Below are 14964 nucleotides of genomic sequence, written 5' to 3'. Positions count from 1 at the left end.
CGAAGCTGCCCTTTTAACCCAGTATCTCTCCCTGGACTGTTAGTACTTGTTCTTTTCCGCGTAGTTCTCCCAATTATATCTCTGAAAAATACTCGAATCCTGGCCGCCGGAGCCTGACTACCCAACTCTGGGTCCCTTTTTAATAGGCCAGCCTTGTGCGGGGGTGACATGTAACCTTCTTTTTAGATGTGAGCTGATAGAAGGTATGCATATGTGGAGTCATTATTGGGCCTTGTCAGCCTTGGGCAGAGGGATCCTGTCGTCGGGCGGTCCTGTGATTTAGGAGACTGAGGAGAACAACAGCAAGGTAGAACATGGGGGTGACTTTCTGGCCCATGATAATGGACTCATTACATCACACTGTTTACATCAGGGTTCAAGCGTCACAGGCTCGTAACTTTTTGACTTTCAGGTCGAGTCAATTCTTTGCTTCGGCTGTCACGTCGTGCCTTTTTCGTCGAGCCCGTTTGGTTTCTCTGCTACCAAAGTTGTCAGGACGTGACACGGGGAAAAGACTCATACGTATTAGCCGTCATTGCTAGGCAGCTGTACCTCTCTTCGGAATAGTGTTGGCAAAGTCGAGCCTTCTTCGCATAACGGGGTCTTAAACTATTCTCCATTGATTTCAGGTTTCCATAATTCTTCGAGTCCCTCAGCGAACATGAATCTATACTACCACAATGTCAACACGAAACAGTGATGTAAAGACCAAGGTCAAGCTTCAGCCCGAGACGATTGGCTATATCGGGTTGATCAGGTGCAATGGTGAATCCGTTCCAGAAGTGCCCCTTATAACTTTGTGGGACTGCACTAACGATGCATTTCTACTAGGGACTTTCGGCGATTCGTTCTGGACCGAGACCAAGGACAAATGGGAGGATGCTGACTTCCTTATTCGAAAATAAAGAATAAATGGTATCGATGGCCGTTGGCGTTGACAGTTCTCATGGCGGCGAGAACAGCCTGATACCCCTCAAAGATGCTACAGAGGGGGCAGTGATGACGTCAAGCAATTGAATATATAAAAAGTCAGGGATCGCTCTCGGTCGTCTCGAATCGACAACTAAGCTGAGGTAGCAAGACGAGGCTGGTATCCCAATAACACGACAGAGTTGCACCATGCTCAAGGTTCCAGCTCTCGGATTTGGCTCGGCGTGATGGCAAAAGTGACCACAATATAAATCGTGCTTACTGAAGTCGGTCTTGTGTCGCTGACATCAGCCACTGACATGGAACGCAGGAGTTCCGCCGCACTAGCAAGTTCTTCCCTTCATTCAGCTCTGCCTTCTGCCATTATGCTGTGCCACGGATATTGTCCATGCAAGGTTGTACGAGACACACCACAGGCACAAACCTGTTGTGCCGAGGCTTGCTTTTCTGAAAGTAATCAGCAGCACCCTTCTTTCGAGACATGATAATGGTGTGCTGAGAGCTAGGCGTCATTGGTGTTTCGTCAAATGCGATTGTACTCGGGGCGCTTATCAATCAAATGCACAGCGGAATTACAAATGGATCAGATCGCGAACAGAACGAGCTCTCCAATGAATGAGAAGCGTAAGATCTCTTAAAGATCGACGTTTCGCGAAGCTGTATATCTATTCCCACACAACAGCATTGGTCCTGTGTTTTTGTCTATCTTTGCATTCTAAGTCAGATTCAGTCATAACCATGTCCCAGAAAGCCCTGTTACTTGAAGAAGTAGGAAAGCCATTGGTTGCGGGGGAACGTCCGATTCCACAAGCTGGCTCGAATCAATTACTTGTCAAAGTTCTTGTCGCTGGTCGTAAGTCTTGAAGAGTCTTCATCGCGGATTAAAAGAACATCGACTGATCAAATACCTAGTCAACCCCCACGACCAGAGAACCCGTGATGATGGTCTTTTCGTCACGAGCCTTCCATACGTCCTAGCGAGCGATGTGGTCGGAGAAGTCGCAGTTGTGGGCAGCGGAGAGTATTCCTCCAAATTCAGCGTCGGCGACCATGTTTTTGGGCACTCTTTCGCTGAAGGGGGTTTCAACAACGATTTCAACGGAGCACAGCAGTACGCGCTTGTCGATGCAAGATATGTTGGCAGGGTGGCCGGCAGTGGCCTGAGCGACGACGAGGCGTCCACAATCCCTGTCATTGTGCTGGCAGGCTTCATTGCTCTCTTTGCAAAGTCCGGCCTCGGCTTGCCTCCTCCCTTTTCTGCAGGAGCAAAATCATTCGACTACGCCAACACGACGCTTCTTGTCATTGGAGGCGGCTCGAATACAGGGCGGGCCACAATTGAACTCGCCAAGCTTGCAGGCGTAGGCCGAATTATCACGGTCGCTGGCCTCAAGAACGAAGAGACACTGCGAGCGTCTGGGGCAACACACATCATTGACCGACGAGCCTCGAATGTGCTTGAGAAGATTCGAGCTCTTACAGACGACGATCTTGCGTATGCGGTCGACACCGTGAATGCAGGCGTGGACCAAGAACTCGGCGTTGCAGCGTTATCGAACACGAAGAAGGGCAACTTGATCACTCTCCGTCGAACTGAAGGCGAGCTGGACGCCGATCGGATTGGTAGCAAGAATGCAGGCTACGACCGCCGGTTTGCATTTGGCGTGTCTACCCTACACCCTGAAGTGACTATTCCGTTCTGGAATGAGGTTCCTCGATGGTGCAAAGAGGGAAAGCTGCGTCCCAGCAGTTTCGAGGTCATAAATGGATTGAATGCAGATGCTGTGAACAAAGCACTGGACAATTACCGAGATGGGAATGGGGCAAAGGTGAACATTCGTCCTTGGGACTGAGTGTCATTCTAGGACGCCAGAAACTGGATGCTGTATGAGGTTCTGGGCGGGTAAAGCTCTATCATACATCATAAGAAAGGCAGAGGCTAGTCACCAAGTTACCCGGAATGCGATCAAATTTGCTGAACTTTACTGTCAGAGCGTTGTTTAGAGTAGAGTGAAGAAATCGTCCACACGTGGTCCGCAGATAGATAGAAGGTAGGTAGGGGGTCGGAATACATCTTAATTCTGGCCCTCCGCGGCTTGGAGGGCCCTTCGCAGCCTATATATACGTCTCTCGTAGCCCTTAGACCCTGACTGACCCCCTGCGTGGCGACGCCGCAGGGTCCCCTCACAGGAGGGCCCTCCGCAGCTCCTTATATACGTTTCTCGTGACCCTTAGCCCCCTGGCCAACCCCTGCTCGGTGGCTCCGCGGACCAACTGATATTTACTTACAAACTATTGCAACCTTGATCGTCTTGTACTACCTGTGATTGTGCATTCAAAGACTCAACTACAAAATCTGGTCAATTGCCTGTGGTGAAGCAATGATGCCTTACCTATCAAGCACGCGAAATCCTCAGGTCCGCAGAGACTAGGGTACGACAAGTCCCTGGCGTCTCAGGGTTGTTATAGACAAAGGCCTAGAGCCTACATGTATCCATGCCGGAGATAATGGCTTCGATACCATCTTGCTGATCATGGTCGGCATGCCATGTCCTCCATGTGGTGAACGGCACGCGTTCAGGCAAATCTTTAGCCTCCATCATTTGGTCGTACAGTTTCGCCACTTGTTGAAATTGAAGCCGCATTTCCTGGCGTGGAGGAAGCAACGTCGTGCCAAATCTGACATCTTGGCTTACTTCTAGATGTTCAAAGAATCCCCAGTCAGTATTTTTCTGGAACTCCAGCAGTGCGTGACACGCAACACTCTCTTGATCAGGGGTGTGCACCACGTCTGGGTTGAGAACCGGCTCACAGTGACTGGTGCAAGCACGCAAAGCAAAGTAATGCCAGCGGTGCGAAGCAAGATTGTACTCCTCCTCACGATTGACTTCGGTCATGCGGCTCAGGGCAATGCGCCACTGGCGAGAAATTGCTGCAGCCAGCAGCGGGTTAACGGGTTTGCCGATTGGGAATTTTTTGAAAGCCATCATCTGGGCGTTTTTCGTGCTTGATATTGTTATGTTGGAGATGTGGATGTGCTGAATCGTCACTGTCTTTAGTCTGGTCAATCTGGAGACGGGAACCATGCAGAGTTCGAAGGTCAAGAATATATATGAAAAGTCGAGCTGAGTAAGGAACCTGTCAGCATCTTTGATCAGGGCCTTGAAAATCTCAGCAAGCGTGTTGTGTTGGGGCAGACTCCAGACCAGATGCAAGGGGAGACCAAGTATCTGGTGTCAACATCGCTGTTCACCGCTCGCGATGAAGACACGGCATCGTGCCAGGGGTTGCCGTACCGTGCACACCTTCTAAGCCATTTTCCATGAATACCCGTGAACCATGGAAAACAAGCGGTTGAATCAAAGTATCTAGATTCTTGTTGCTACGTAAGGTGAGAACACGTTGATGCTGTGTCAATCGGGTGTCGTCGGGAAAAAAGGAACTGGCCGCTGCTCGACTACTGACTCTAGCCTTGATCGTAACGCAGGGGTTGCAATCCACAGTAGCCTTCCATGGATAGGTTCCATGCCAACGCAGCTGGCGAGTGCTTTTGTGAAAGGAATGAATCCCTGCGTCCCATCCAACATCACCAATGCACTTGATATGACTGGCTTCTTACTAGGCAACTTGTATTTGGACATCAGATCACACCGTGTCTGTAGGTATGTCATGGTGGAACAATGAAGGATCCCTTGGTGAGGTCTGATCAAAGGTGATGGACACATGGATGTTGCCTCGACATCCTTCGCTTAGGCGCAAGGGAGAGACAAATATGCGAATGCCGAATGGGCGTCGTCGACAAAACGCCTTGGTTGCCATTTCGGGGCAGCCCGAAGGCCTGGCGCCGCACCCGTGGACGCCGTGCGCCCTGTCGTTCGTCCGGAAGCAGCAAGTCATGCAATGCATTCTGAGACCGCGAGCTCACCAACGACCAACCCCTTTCTTGGCGAACCGCTGCTTCGGGTGCCATTGCAGGCCACCACGCCCGACTGGCTCTAGCGAGCATCTCAAAGAAGCAGGTCGCGTGCCACACGTGGATCCACAGAGTAATTCCCTTCTTCCAGAAGGTGTGGTAGAAGCCGCCAACGGGAGAACAATCAACATGTTCCACGCCCTCTTGACATTGTTCCGCGCCGCTGTGGGGCTTCCGCCCGATTTGAACCGAACGGGTTCCCCGATATAGTACAGGGATAGAGTGGCATACAATATGATGTGACGAACGTTCGTCGGGCGTACAATATGTTACGCATGTCTTACCTACGTTGTGCAGGAACGGAAGGTTCCAAATGTGATTTGAGACAGGTTCGCAGATTCCAATCTGATATTGGTCCCTGCCTGTGAAGCAGAGAGTGCGTTGGTGATACAGAGCAACAGCATCATGAGATTCGATCATAAATAGACTCACTTGCGTTCACACTTTGAAGGTTACAACCACAATCCAACCACAAACATTCTCAAGTATTTCAAAGCGAACCAAAACTATCCACAGCAGCCATGAAGATCTACTCTCTTGTGGCACTGCTCCCCATCATCTCGGTGGACGCATGTCTGACCGACATTGAGCGCCGCGGCGGTCATCTCATCGACCTCAACAATGCCCACAGCATCGCTCGACGACAAGAAAGCACCGTCCCCGGCACCGTTCCCATTGGCAAAGGTGACCGGTTCAATGGCGGCAAGGTCGCGCCCCGCGGACTGGGCAGCGGCGGCGCCATCCAAGAAGTTGCCTGGAACTTCAAGGAGATGCAGTCGGCCATCAAGGCGCTCGGCAAGCAGTTCAGCGGCGTCGACTACTTCGAGGCCCCCTTCAAGACGTACGAGAACCGCACCATCTCCGGCATCAGCATCACAGCCAAGCCGGGCAAGGGAAAGAAGAAGCCTTTTGCGTTCCTGCATGCCGGCATTCACCCGCGGGAAAGAGGTGGTCCGGACCATCTCGTCGACTTTGCCTCCGACCTCCTCTGGGCGTTCCAGGAGAAGAAGGGAATCAAGTACGGGACAGTGGCCTACACGGCCAGCGACGTCAGGCGGGTCGTGGAGGCGGGCGTCGTCATCGTGCCGACCGTCAACCCGGACGGGCTCGCATTCGACCAATCGACCAACGGCTGCTGGCGCAAGAACAGAAACCCAGAGTCGTCGACGGCGGGCGACGCCATGTCCATCGGCATAGACCTGAACCGCAACTTCGACATTGCCTGGAACTACACGCAGGCTCTCGCCCCCGGCGTCGAGGCAGCAAGCACCAACGCCAGCGCCGAGAACTTCTACGGCACAGGCCCCTTCTCCGAGGCGGAGACGCAGAGCATCAGGTGGGTGTTTGACAACTTCCCCAGCATCGGCTGGTACAGCGACCTGCACTCCAACATTGGCATCGGCCTCTACGGCTGGTGCTTCGACTCGATCCAGACGACGGACAAGAGCAAGAACTTCAGGAACAAGAGCTGGGACGGCAAGCGCGGCCTCATTGCCAACGACACGTTTGACTACCGCGAGTACATGGACCGCGGAGACTGGGACAAGCTGCTGGAGGTTACGGGCCGCATGGCCTGGGCGGCGAGCGACGTCAACGCGGCGTACTACTCGGTTTACGCCGCGCACCACCTGTACCCTTCTAGTGGGTGCTCGGTCGACCACGCATATGCTCGTCACATCCTGGATCCGAAGAAGAAGAAGGTTCTCGGAGTCGGTTTCGAGTTTGGATACTCGGGACCCGATGAGGAGTGCCCTTTTTACCCGTCTCCCGAGGCGTACAGGACCGACAAGATGGAGGTGGGGGCTGCTTACATGGAGTTCCTAGTCAATGCACTGAGGCTTGACTAGTTGTCTATGTCGGGTCTGAAGGGTCCAATATGGGCTCACTAGGTGTCGGGGCAGATTGAGCTAGGACCTGCAAGGGGAAGGCGATTGCTGAAGAGGAAACGCAAGAAACATGATGATGATGGGTTGGGGTTCCTACGATATGGCATCGATTGATGCAAATTCACTTCTTCGTATCTTTGCCGGTACAGCTCAAGCCTAGGACTTCCTCTCGGTCGAAAGCAGCTGAACTGGTATAATAAAGAAACAATTTCCGAACACCTTGATTTCTTGTGTGCATGTTGTTCGCAGACCTGTCAATTTGTGCCCAGTTCCCTGAATGTGCTCCCCATTTCATACTCGCAGACATTTCAGCCCTCCCATGTGACCCGTTTCTCCCTAAAGATGCTGACCATTCCCATCGGCAGCAACCCGGAATCAACAATGTTCAGGCCGCCAAAACGGTCCACAATCTCCGGTCCATACAGCATGGTCACCCACTGCCAGTACGGCTCCATCGAGGCCCAGTTCGAGAAGATACCTCTCGGCCTCGGATTGCCGGTCAAGTTACGCAGCGCCGAGCTGATCTTACCCGTGTCTGGCGACAATGTCGAGGGGGACGGCTCGACCAACATCTTGCTGAAAAGATCGTGCACCTGGACTCCATTGTCTTCGAAGCGGAGCTCCTCCCTGAACCGCGTGTAGTCCTCGAAATCGAGGAACGTCTCCTGCTCCTGCTTCGATTCGGGCTTCCAGTCCGGGTCCGCGAGGCTGTCGTGCAGCTCCTCAATCTCGCTGCTGTAGAATCGCTCCTTGGCGGCCTGGTAGCCCTCACGCTCGCCTTTGTGGAAGGCCTCCAGCATGGCAGACGGAGACTCGCTGAACGAGTCGCGAATCTGGAGAAGGGTCACGAATGGCGATTTGAGATCCAGGCCGCCCATCTCCACGGGGAAGAAGATGTAGCCGTCGGGAACATCAGCGATGCCGAAACGGGTCTCAATCGTCTTCTTCAGATGGTCAGCGACGCTCGTTGCCCCTGTTTCGTTAAAAGAGGTGGCAAAGGACGAGAATATCTCCTTTTGGATCCGTTGATGCGTACGAAGCATATCGTCCACGTGCTCGACGCCGTAGCAGCATGCAGGCTTGCCAAAGTTGGCGGAGAAGAATGTGTCTGCGTACGTGTTCCAGGTCTGGATGAAGGCGAAGACGCTCTTGTTGCTGCCGACGAGCTGTTTCTGGAGCTCCTCAATGTGCTTGTCGACCATGGTCTGATCAATTTCGAAACGGCCCGTGGTCGACGAAAGTCGGAGGAAGCCCCATCGGATCTCGCCTTTTGGAAGCAATTCACTGAGTGCTCTGGGCTCGTGCGAGGCCTGGTCGACTCGGACAGCCCCGGTCTTCACCGGGTTGAGCTTGGTGCCGGTGACCCGGGCAAAGTTGTCCATCGTCTTCCATGCCGTTACTGCCTTGGTCTCATCATTGGACCAAAACCAAACGTCATCGTGGATACGCCATATAGTCTGGCCCTCGGTCGCCTGATTGACGGAGAAGTCCAAGCAAAAAAGGATCGATTCACCAAAGAGGTCGCTGAGGGTGTGAGAGGCGGGTGTGCCGCGGAGACGCTTTCGACTGCTGACTGTGTCATCGTCGTCGAGAAACTTTAACGGCGCTTCGAGGAAGTTCTGGAAAAAGGCAAGCCACGGCTCGGAGACGCCAAAGAATCCGAGGACAGCAAGAACCGTCTGATGTGGCAAGAGCGGAGCCCAGCTCTCAAAAACAGAATGGAAAGCAGTCACCTCTCCATGGAGGCTTGTGCCAATGGCAATCTCGGTTGAGAGAATGTGGAGAATTTGCTGCTTCAGCTTCATGGTGTTCTTCGGCGTCGCCGTATGAGCATCATCATCCCCGTCGCCCGAGCGGTCGTCTTCGGAGTCCGAGGCTTCGTTATCTCTGAACGTGGCGATCTTCCTGTGCCTCTTTGCGCCCCCAGCACCAGGTCCTCTTTTGTACATCGGTATCGGCGAAGACGCGGCAAAGCCATGGCTGATGAAATCTGAGGCTGGCTCTGCTGCGTTTTCCCAGTCTGCCTCCTCTTCGCCGTCCGCATTGTGAACCTGCTGCGTCTCAGAGCTGAGAAGTTGAGCCAAGAAGTAATCCTTGTTGTAGAGATCCCTGCGGCGGTCCTGAAGGCATCCGTTACGGAACACAGGTCCCAGGTAGTATCCCAGCCTTTTCTTGTCCGTCTTGGAGACCGGATTGCGTCGAGGCGTCCAAGCGCCCTTTGCTCTGCGAAACGTCGTGAAGGCCCTCTTGCAGAAAACGGACCACTTGACGCCAATGTGCTGCAGGAAGATGGCCTGCAGGAGGTCCTCGTGCATCTTGACGTGGTACACGCCGCTGATCTTGCGATGCTGCTCCAGCAGCACCCTGTCGCCCCACGACCAGGTCTGAAGGGCGGCGATGCGCATGTTGAGGACGTCAGCAATCTCGGCGAGGATGACGTTGTTGCTCTTGAAGTCCCGGAGCACCTCTCGCTTCTCATTCGTCAGCAAGTCGCTGCTGAGAAGTCCGGTGATGGCCCGCAGGAGAGAGGCATTGGTGAACTGGGTGGGGTCGGACATGGACGTCTCGAACACGGCAACGTCGCTCCGCAGCTTCTCGAGCGCGTCGCGCAGCTTCTCCTTTTCGGGGTCACCGCCGGCACCAAACAGCGTGGCAAGATGTCTCTTCAACGCCTTCACGTCGACGTTGGCCGGCTCGAAGACCGTCTTCTCCCACTCGGCCCGCGCCTGGAGCTTGGCGGCGCTGCCGACATGCTCAAAGTCGTCCCCCATCTCGACATCGGCATCCGCCTTCTTGGACGCCTGTTTGCGATCGCCAGACAGCCACTCGGTGACGAGCTGGCCGTAGAGATCCGCGTACTGAAACTTGAGCGACTGCGTGCCGAGGTGACCGAGCAGGGAAGCCTCCCACGCATCGAGCATCTTGGCGGAGACAGAAGGGTCGTGGCGCGCCTGTTCGAGGAAGCGATCCAGGTTCTTGAGCTCGATCTCGAGCGGGCCCTGCTTGCCGGCCCGCAGGACGACGCCGCCGTTCTTGTCGACAGCGACGCCGAGGCATCGCTTGACGCCGCTGCTGAGGGCCCTGATGCGCGCGACCTTGTCGGTCTCCTCGCCGAGGTAGGCGAGCACGGCGGCCTTGGAGGTCTCAAAGTTGTTGCGCCGCTTGGAAAGCTCCTCGAGCTTGGTTTTCGTGATCTCTTGGAGAGTCTCGGAGAAGACGCTGCCTGATGAGGCCATGGTAGTGGTGGAGGAAGCCCGCGGTGCTGCCTCGTGTCGCTGATATGAACCTCGTATGATGCGGTGCTTGCGAGTGTGAGAGGTTCCTCAGGTTCTCGACCGCAGCTGGACTTTGGTCTCGGTGGATAGGGAAGAAACTCTAGAAGTCTCGAAAGAATGAGGAGGAAGTTGAGGGCCAACGGCCAGGTATATAGCCGGGCCCATATGGATGGTCGTCTCGTATTGATGATCGTCTAGGCAGTACAAGGCGAAAGAGGATCTACTCATAGCAGCCAACGACCATCAGACCATCGGGGATTGTGGGGGTGGAGGCGTAGGCAGCCGTGCCAGTCACACAGGTTTGCCTTGTGCTGTGGTTCGCAACCGCTGACTAAGACGCAAGGAAGCCCCTGAGCCCCTTTTGCTTCAGGGATTCTGCTTCAGGGATTCTGCTTCAGGGATTCTGCTTCAGGGTTTCTGCTTCAGGGTTTCTGCTCCTGCAAGACCACCGCCAGCTTTGGCACCGACAATGGCATCAGATCATGTGACTCATTGGCAATTGATGTCTCATAGTTCGCGGACACCCATAGCAGGCATATTCCGGCATGTTGCTTTCTGATTTGATGGCGGTGGTAAGGAAAGGCTGTCTCGAACTCCAACACCACGACAAGGCATCAACAGTCAGGAAACTCCAGTTGCAACAGACTTGACATTCCATGGTATCAGCTAACCTGTAAACAAACCAGCAACCTCATTCGGCCACATCTAGCCCTTTAAGCAATATAACACGATCCAGACGACAAATTCCTTAGAATACAAAGACCTTTCCCTCCCAGAATCAAACGCAGCAACATCTCACCATCTCTTGGCCAGACATGGTCTTATCTTGTTCTGCAACAGCATCCGAGTCATCGCACTTTCATCCATCTGCAACCGTCTTGGCAAAGCACCCTGGGCCCATACTAAATCTCCAGCCGTGACTCACAGCTCATCGCTGATCGTCTCGGCATAGCCCCTGATGCCGTGACCGCCATCATCGAGACCGCCCATGTCATTGGCACCATCCATTGCCATGTCGACGTCTTCCGTCTCGCGCTCCAGCTCGTTGATGGAGTCCATGGCCTTCTTCAGCTTCTCAACAGTAAGCTTGCACGTCTGGCGCTTGCGGGCCGTCGTCTCCTCCTCGTCCATGAGGCGATCAAAAGCCTCGGGACCGGCACCCATCAGCCCCAGCTGCGTCTCGAGGTACATGTCGAGCTCCTTGACAATCGACGGAAACATCCGTGACGTCACGTAGAGCGTCGTCGTTTCGGCGAACCGCAAGGCGGCCAGCCGGTAGTATCCCCGCACATAGGCAGCAACCTTGAGCTCCTTCTCAAACGGATCGGGGCCCATCTTGATGAGCTCTGCGTCATGGCGTCTCTGCTCGCTGGCGCGCTGGTCGGGCGTCATGCGGTCCCAGTCGCTGTTGAAGTGAGAGGCCGCCGTCTTATCGCTGCTCTCGCACTTTTCGCCGACAAAGGCTTGCCATCGCACATAATGGCGGTAACGCTTGAGCAGGCGGCCTTCCTCCTGCTCGTACAGGGTGAATGCGTCGTGGTTAATCGTGAACAGCTGGTAAGACTCCATCTCGTACAGCTCCGTCAGGAACTCCAGGGCCTTGCTCCGGCGGCTGCTGAGAAAGGCCTCCATGTGTCTTTTGGAGTCCTTGAAGACGAGACGTCGCTTGAGCTTGCCGAAAGCCTGATCCAGAGCTTGGTTGACTATGACCTGGAGATGAGACATAACCGCCTCCAGAAAGACAAGCATGGGATGGTTCCAGTGCTTCACGGCAAGTTTACAGAGATCGTTGTACACCTCGCTAGGGACAATGTTCGGCATACCAGCCTTGGTCTTGGCCTGGATGTCTGCGCGGATCGCCCCAATGCTCCTGAAGCCCGAGCCCAGAGATGTAAAGTTCTGGAACGGAGCAGGCAGAACAGACGGCCGGACGGAGCCGCGAGATGGCGTGTGTGGTGTCGGCGTACCGTTGCGCACAGTGGCCTCTTCCGTCTTCATTTGCAAGCCGGCTTGCGAAGCCTGGGAGAAGCTGCCGCTACTGCCGACGTGTCGGGGTCGCTTGCTCGCACCGTTGGAGCTGGCCTGCGGGCCTCGCTTGCGGCTCGCACTTGCTGGCTCGTCGTCATCAGAGATTTCGAGAACTGGCACATCAGACTTGTGCTTGAGCGAGAATTTAGGCTTCGCGTGCAACAGACATTCGCGGAAAGACCCCGCCAAAAGACCGAAAGCAGAGGAGAACTCATTGCCGCGGATCTTGTCCTTGACGATCGCCGTGAATTCGATCAAGCTTTTGCGCACCTCGTACTCGATGTTGGTGGGCAATTCTGGAAGGTTGCTGAGCCGCTTCTCGTTCTTGCGAAGCTCGTCAAAGATCTTGCTCTTGATAGAGGGAAGGCTGTGAATTGTTCGTCAGCTAAAGAAAGACAACGTATGTTGAGGTCCGAAGGCCACTCACTTTTTTGCAAACTCCTTCCCAAGCTTTTCCGAAAGAGCTTCCTTCAGTCGTTCGACACCACATCGATCTGAAAACTCGGCAAACTCCTCTGGCCAGTTCTCATGCTTGCCATTGAACAAGGCCTCCTCCCATTGGGTCTGGCGATCCAGGTCCTGTTCTGCGCGCCGAGAGGTGATGAAGTACTCGTGGCCAATGAGGTGACGTTCGCCGCGAAGCATGGACAGCCACTGGCCGTAGCTATTGCTACCCTGATTCGGCAGCAGATCAGCCTTGGTCATGACGCCAATGGTGCGGTTCTGAGCGCCGACTCTGCGAATGATGGACAAAGTAGACGACGTTTCGGGGTCGGCATTCATGGGGACCGCCCAGATGATGAGAGCGTCGTTTTCCGAAATGTGCTGAACAGCCAAGTTTTCGACAACTTGAACAAGATACTCGTCTTCCTCATATCCGGAATTGCGGAAGATGCCGGGCAGGTCATAAAACGACAGGTCGGGCAGGTCGGGCCCCTTGATCTCGAGTGCCACAGTGTTGGGGCTGAATTTGGCAATGGTATTCTCGGCTTCGACGGCAAGTTCCCTAGTCCTCGCGATGGCGCCTGAGCCAGGAATGAACAAATCCGAGTTCTGGGCATAGTTCAGGACCGCCACCTGGGCCCAGCGGAGAACAGTTTCGATCTCGCTTTTGTTCCGTGAGTAGATGGTCATGAACTCCTTGACCTCACGATTTTGTCGTCGGACCCAAGGCGGGAAAGGGTTCTCGGCGGTAACATCCTCCTTCGTAATGGGCTGGCCGAAGGGAGGTGGGCAATAGTCGTAGTCCAGTTGCAGGCTGACACGGCACGACCACTCGTTGTTTCTGGAGGCACGAATGTGAATTGGGCACCTCGTACAGACGCCATCGCTCCGAGGAAGGGGCAGGCCCGCGACGCTGGACATCAGCATGGACTTCCCGGCCGACTGGTCTCCAACCATGATGAGGCTCGGGAGTGAGACAATGTGTTCGATACCCAGCTGCTGGACGTCACCGAGCGTGTCGTTGCACGCCTTGAGCTTGGCGCCGACATTTTGGAAGGAGCCCTCCAAGAAGCTTTCGCCCAAGCCGGGCGTCGACTGATCGTAAGGCATGCCGCGATTACGCACTTCGAGGTAGACGGGCTCGCTCCCATCCACAGTGGAAGTACGGGTTTGAAAGACAGTCGGCGTTGCTGCATCGATTCAGTTGATATATTACAGGTGAGGCTCATGGAGGTAGGCGAGTACTTACGGGCATCCGACCGCATAAACGATTGAGCGACGCTCTGCGGCGGCCAATTTGTCGATGACTGTGCTGTGTGCCACTCCGATGAACGATGCTGAACCTCTTCTTGGGGTGCGAAGGTAGGAGCAGAGTTTCTGGGCGATACAGGGCGTGGTGGTACGGCAAACTGTGGGATGGTTGTTGTGGAATCCGAGTCCGTGGACGATCGTGACCCAGGTTCCAGTTTAGGCCGAGGCGTGAGAGGGGTGGCCATGGTGGTGAGAGGAGGGAAGAGCTGGAGAGGATGCCACCTGAAGATGGTGGCCTTGATATCGCTGGATTTGAATGGAATAGGCAGGAGCAGAAGACGATGGGCTGAGGCAGCAGGCAGAGATTCAGGCAGTGGGGAAAGGGGTGTTGACAGTCAGGCTCACGATTCCTGGTCAAAGAACCCAGAGGGAAAACAAAATGAGTTCAGAAAAAGTCAAGCATAGATCTTTGAGCGAGCAAGAGGTGAACGACAAAGCGTGTGATGTTCTTGGGGAGCAGCGAGGTTTTGGGGCTTCGTCGTTAAAGTTCCCTCCAGGGGCAAGGACTGAATCTCCTGTGGTACTCGAAACTGGTTCATGGCCTGTTAGGCGATACCTAGGGGGAGGGGATGGATATCCATCTGCAGTACCCGAGGAGGCTCATGGCAAGGCGATTTGGGAACGAAAAATCATCTCGCACTGAGATTAACATTTTGACTGCATTTGAGACCGGGCAACGGATCTAATGGTGTTGCGCTGCCAAAAGGGGGTTCGTGGAACATGTACCTTTTAACGAAGAGTGTTGGGACGTGGAGGAGACGAGGTGCATGAGATGTGACAGGGGTGAGCAGCTCAAGCTGAAGAAACAGGTGGCTGGCAGGTCGCGAGGCGGCACCCCCTGTTGGCTTGACTCGACGTGGCAGCTCCTTTGATCTGCTATACCGTATATTGCTTGTTGACGACGAACTGGTTTGCGACTATTGAAATTCCATCTATTTGGTGCGCCATCATTGATGATGAACATCTGGCTGCATTGTCATTTGAAATGTTCCAGCACGGGTGAGATGGATCTGGTTGGGTGCTGTTTGTTGGCTTCCATGCACATGTCACGTCAACATGATCCCGCCATCCACCAAACTCCGAAATAGTAGGGAACATCGTGTTCGTCCGGTCATGG

General features: G+C 54.4%; 4 protein-coding genes across 4 annotated transcripts; 2 read left to right on the top strand and 2 right to left on the bottom strand.

Annotated features, from left to right (window-relative positions):
* Nucleotides 1-1668: 1668 nt before the first annotated feature.
* On the top strand, nt 1669-2783 carry VDAG_05373 (uncharacterized protein; the record flags this gene model as incomplete). The annotated part of the gene is made up of 2 exons (XM_009652268.1): nt 1669-1783; nt 1843-2783. The coding sequence occupies 2 exons, from the start codon at nt 1669-1671 to the stop codon at nt 2781-2783; spliced, it is 1056 nt and encodes a 351-aa protein (XP_009650563.1).
* Nucleotides 2784-5424: 2641 nt separating this feature from the next.
* On the top strand, nt 5425-6750 carry VDAG_05372 (carboxypeptidase A; the record flags this gene model as incomplete). Its single annotated transcript, XM_009652267.1, has 1 exon — nt 5425-6750. The coding sequence occupies one exon, from the start codon at nt 5425-5427 to the stop codon at nt 6748-6750; it is 1326 nt and encodes a 441-aa protein (XP_009650562.1).
* Nucleotides 6751-7097: 347 nt separating this feature from the next.
* VDAG_05371 (uncharacterized protein) lies at nt 7098-10025 on the bottom strand (the record flags this gene model as incomplete). The annotated part of the gene is made up of 1 exon (XM_009652266.1): nt 7098-10025. One exon carries the CDS (start codon nt 10023-10025, stop codon nt 7098-7100), a length of 2928 nt encoding a protein of 975 aa, XP_009650561.1.
* A 960-nt stretch (nt 10026-10985) lies between these two features.
* Nucleotides 10986-14032, bottom strand: VDAG_05370 (dynamin family protein; the record flags this gene model as incomplete). The annotated part of the gene is made up of 3 exons (XM_009652265.1): nt 10986-12459; nt 12520-13726; nt 13786-14032. 3 exons carry the CDS (start codon nt 14030-14032, stop codon nt 10986-10988), a joined length of 2928 nt encoding a protein of 975 aa, XP_009650560.1.
* Nucleotides 14033-14964: the final 932 nt, after the last annotated feature.

Source organism: Verticillium dahliae, genomic scaffold (genome assembly GCF_000150675.1).
Source record: "Verticillium dahliae VdLs.17 supercont1.10 genomic scaffold, whole genome shotgun sequence".
NCBI classification, from domain to species: domain Eukaryota; kingdom Fungi; phylum Ascomycota; class Sordariomycetes; order Glomerellales; family Plectosphaerellaceae; genus Verticillium; species Verticillium dahliae.
Note: the sequence above shows the minus strand (reverse complement) of the source record. Positions and strands in the feature narration are given on the sequence as shown.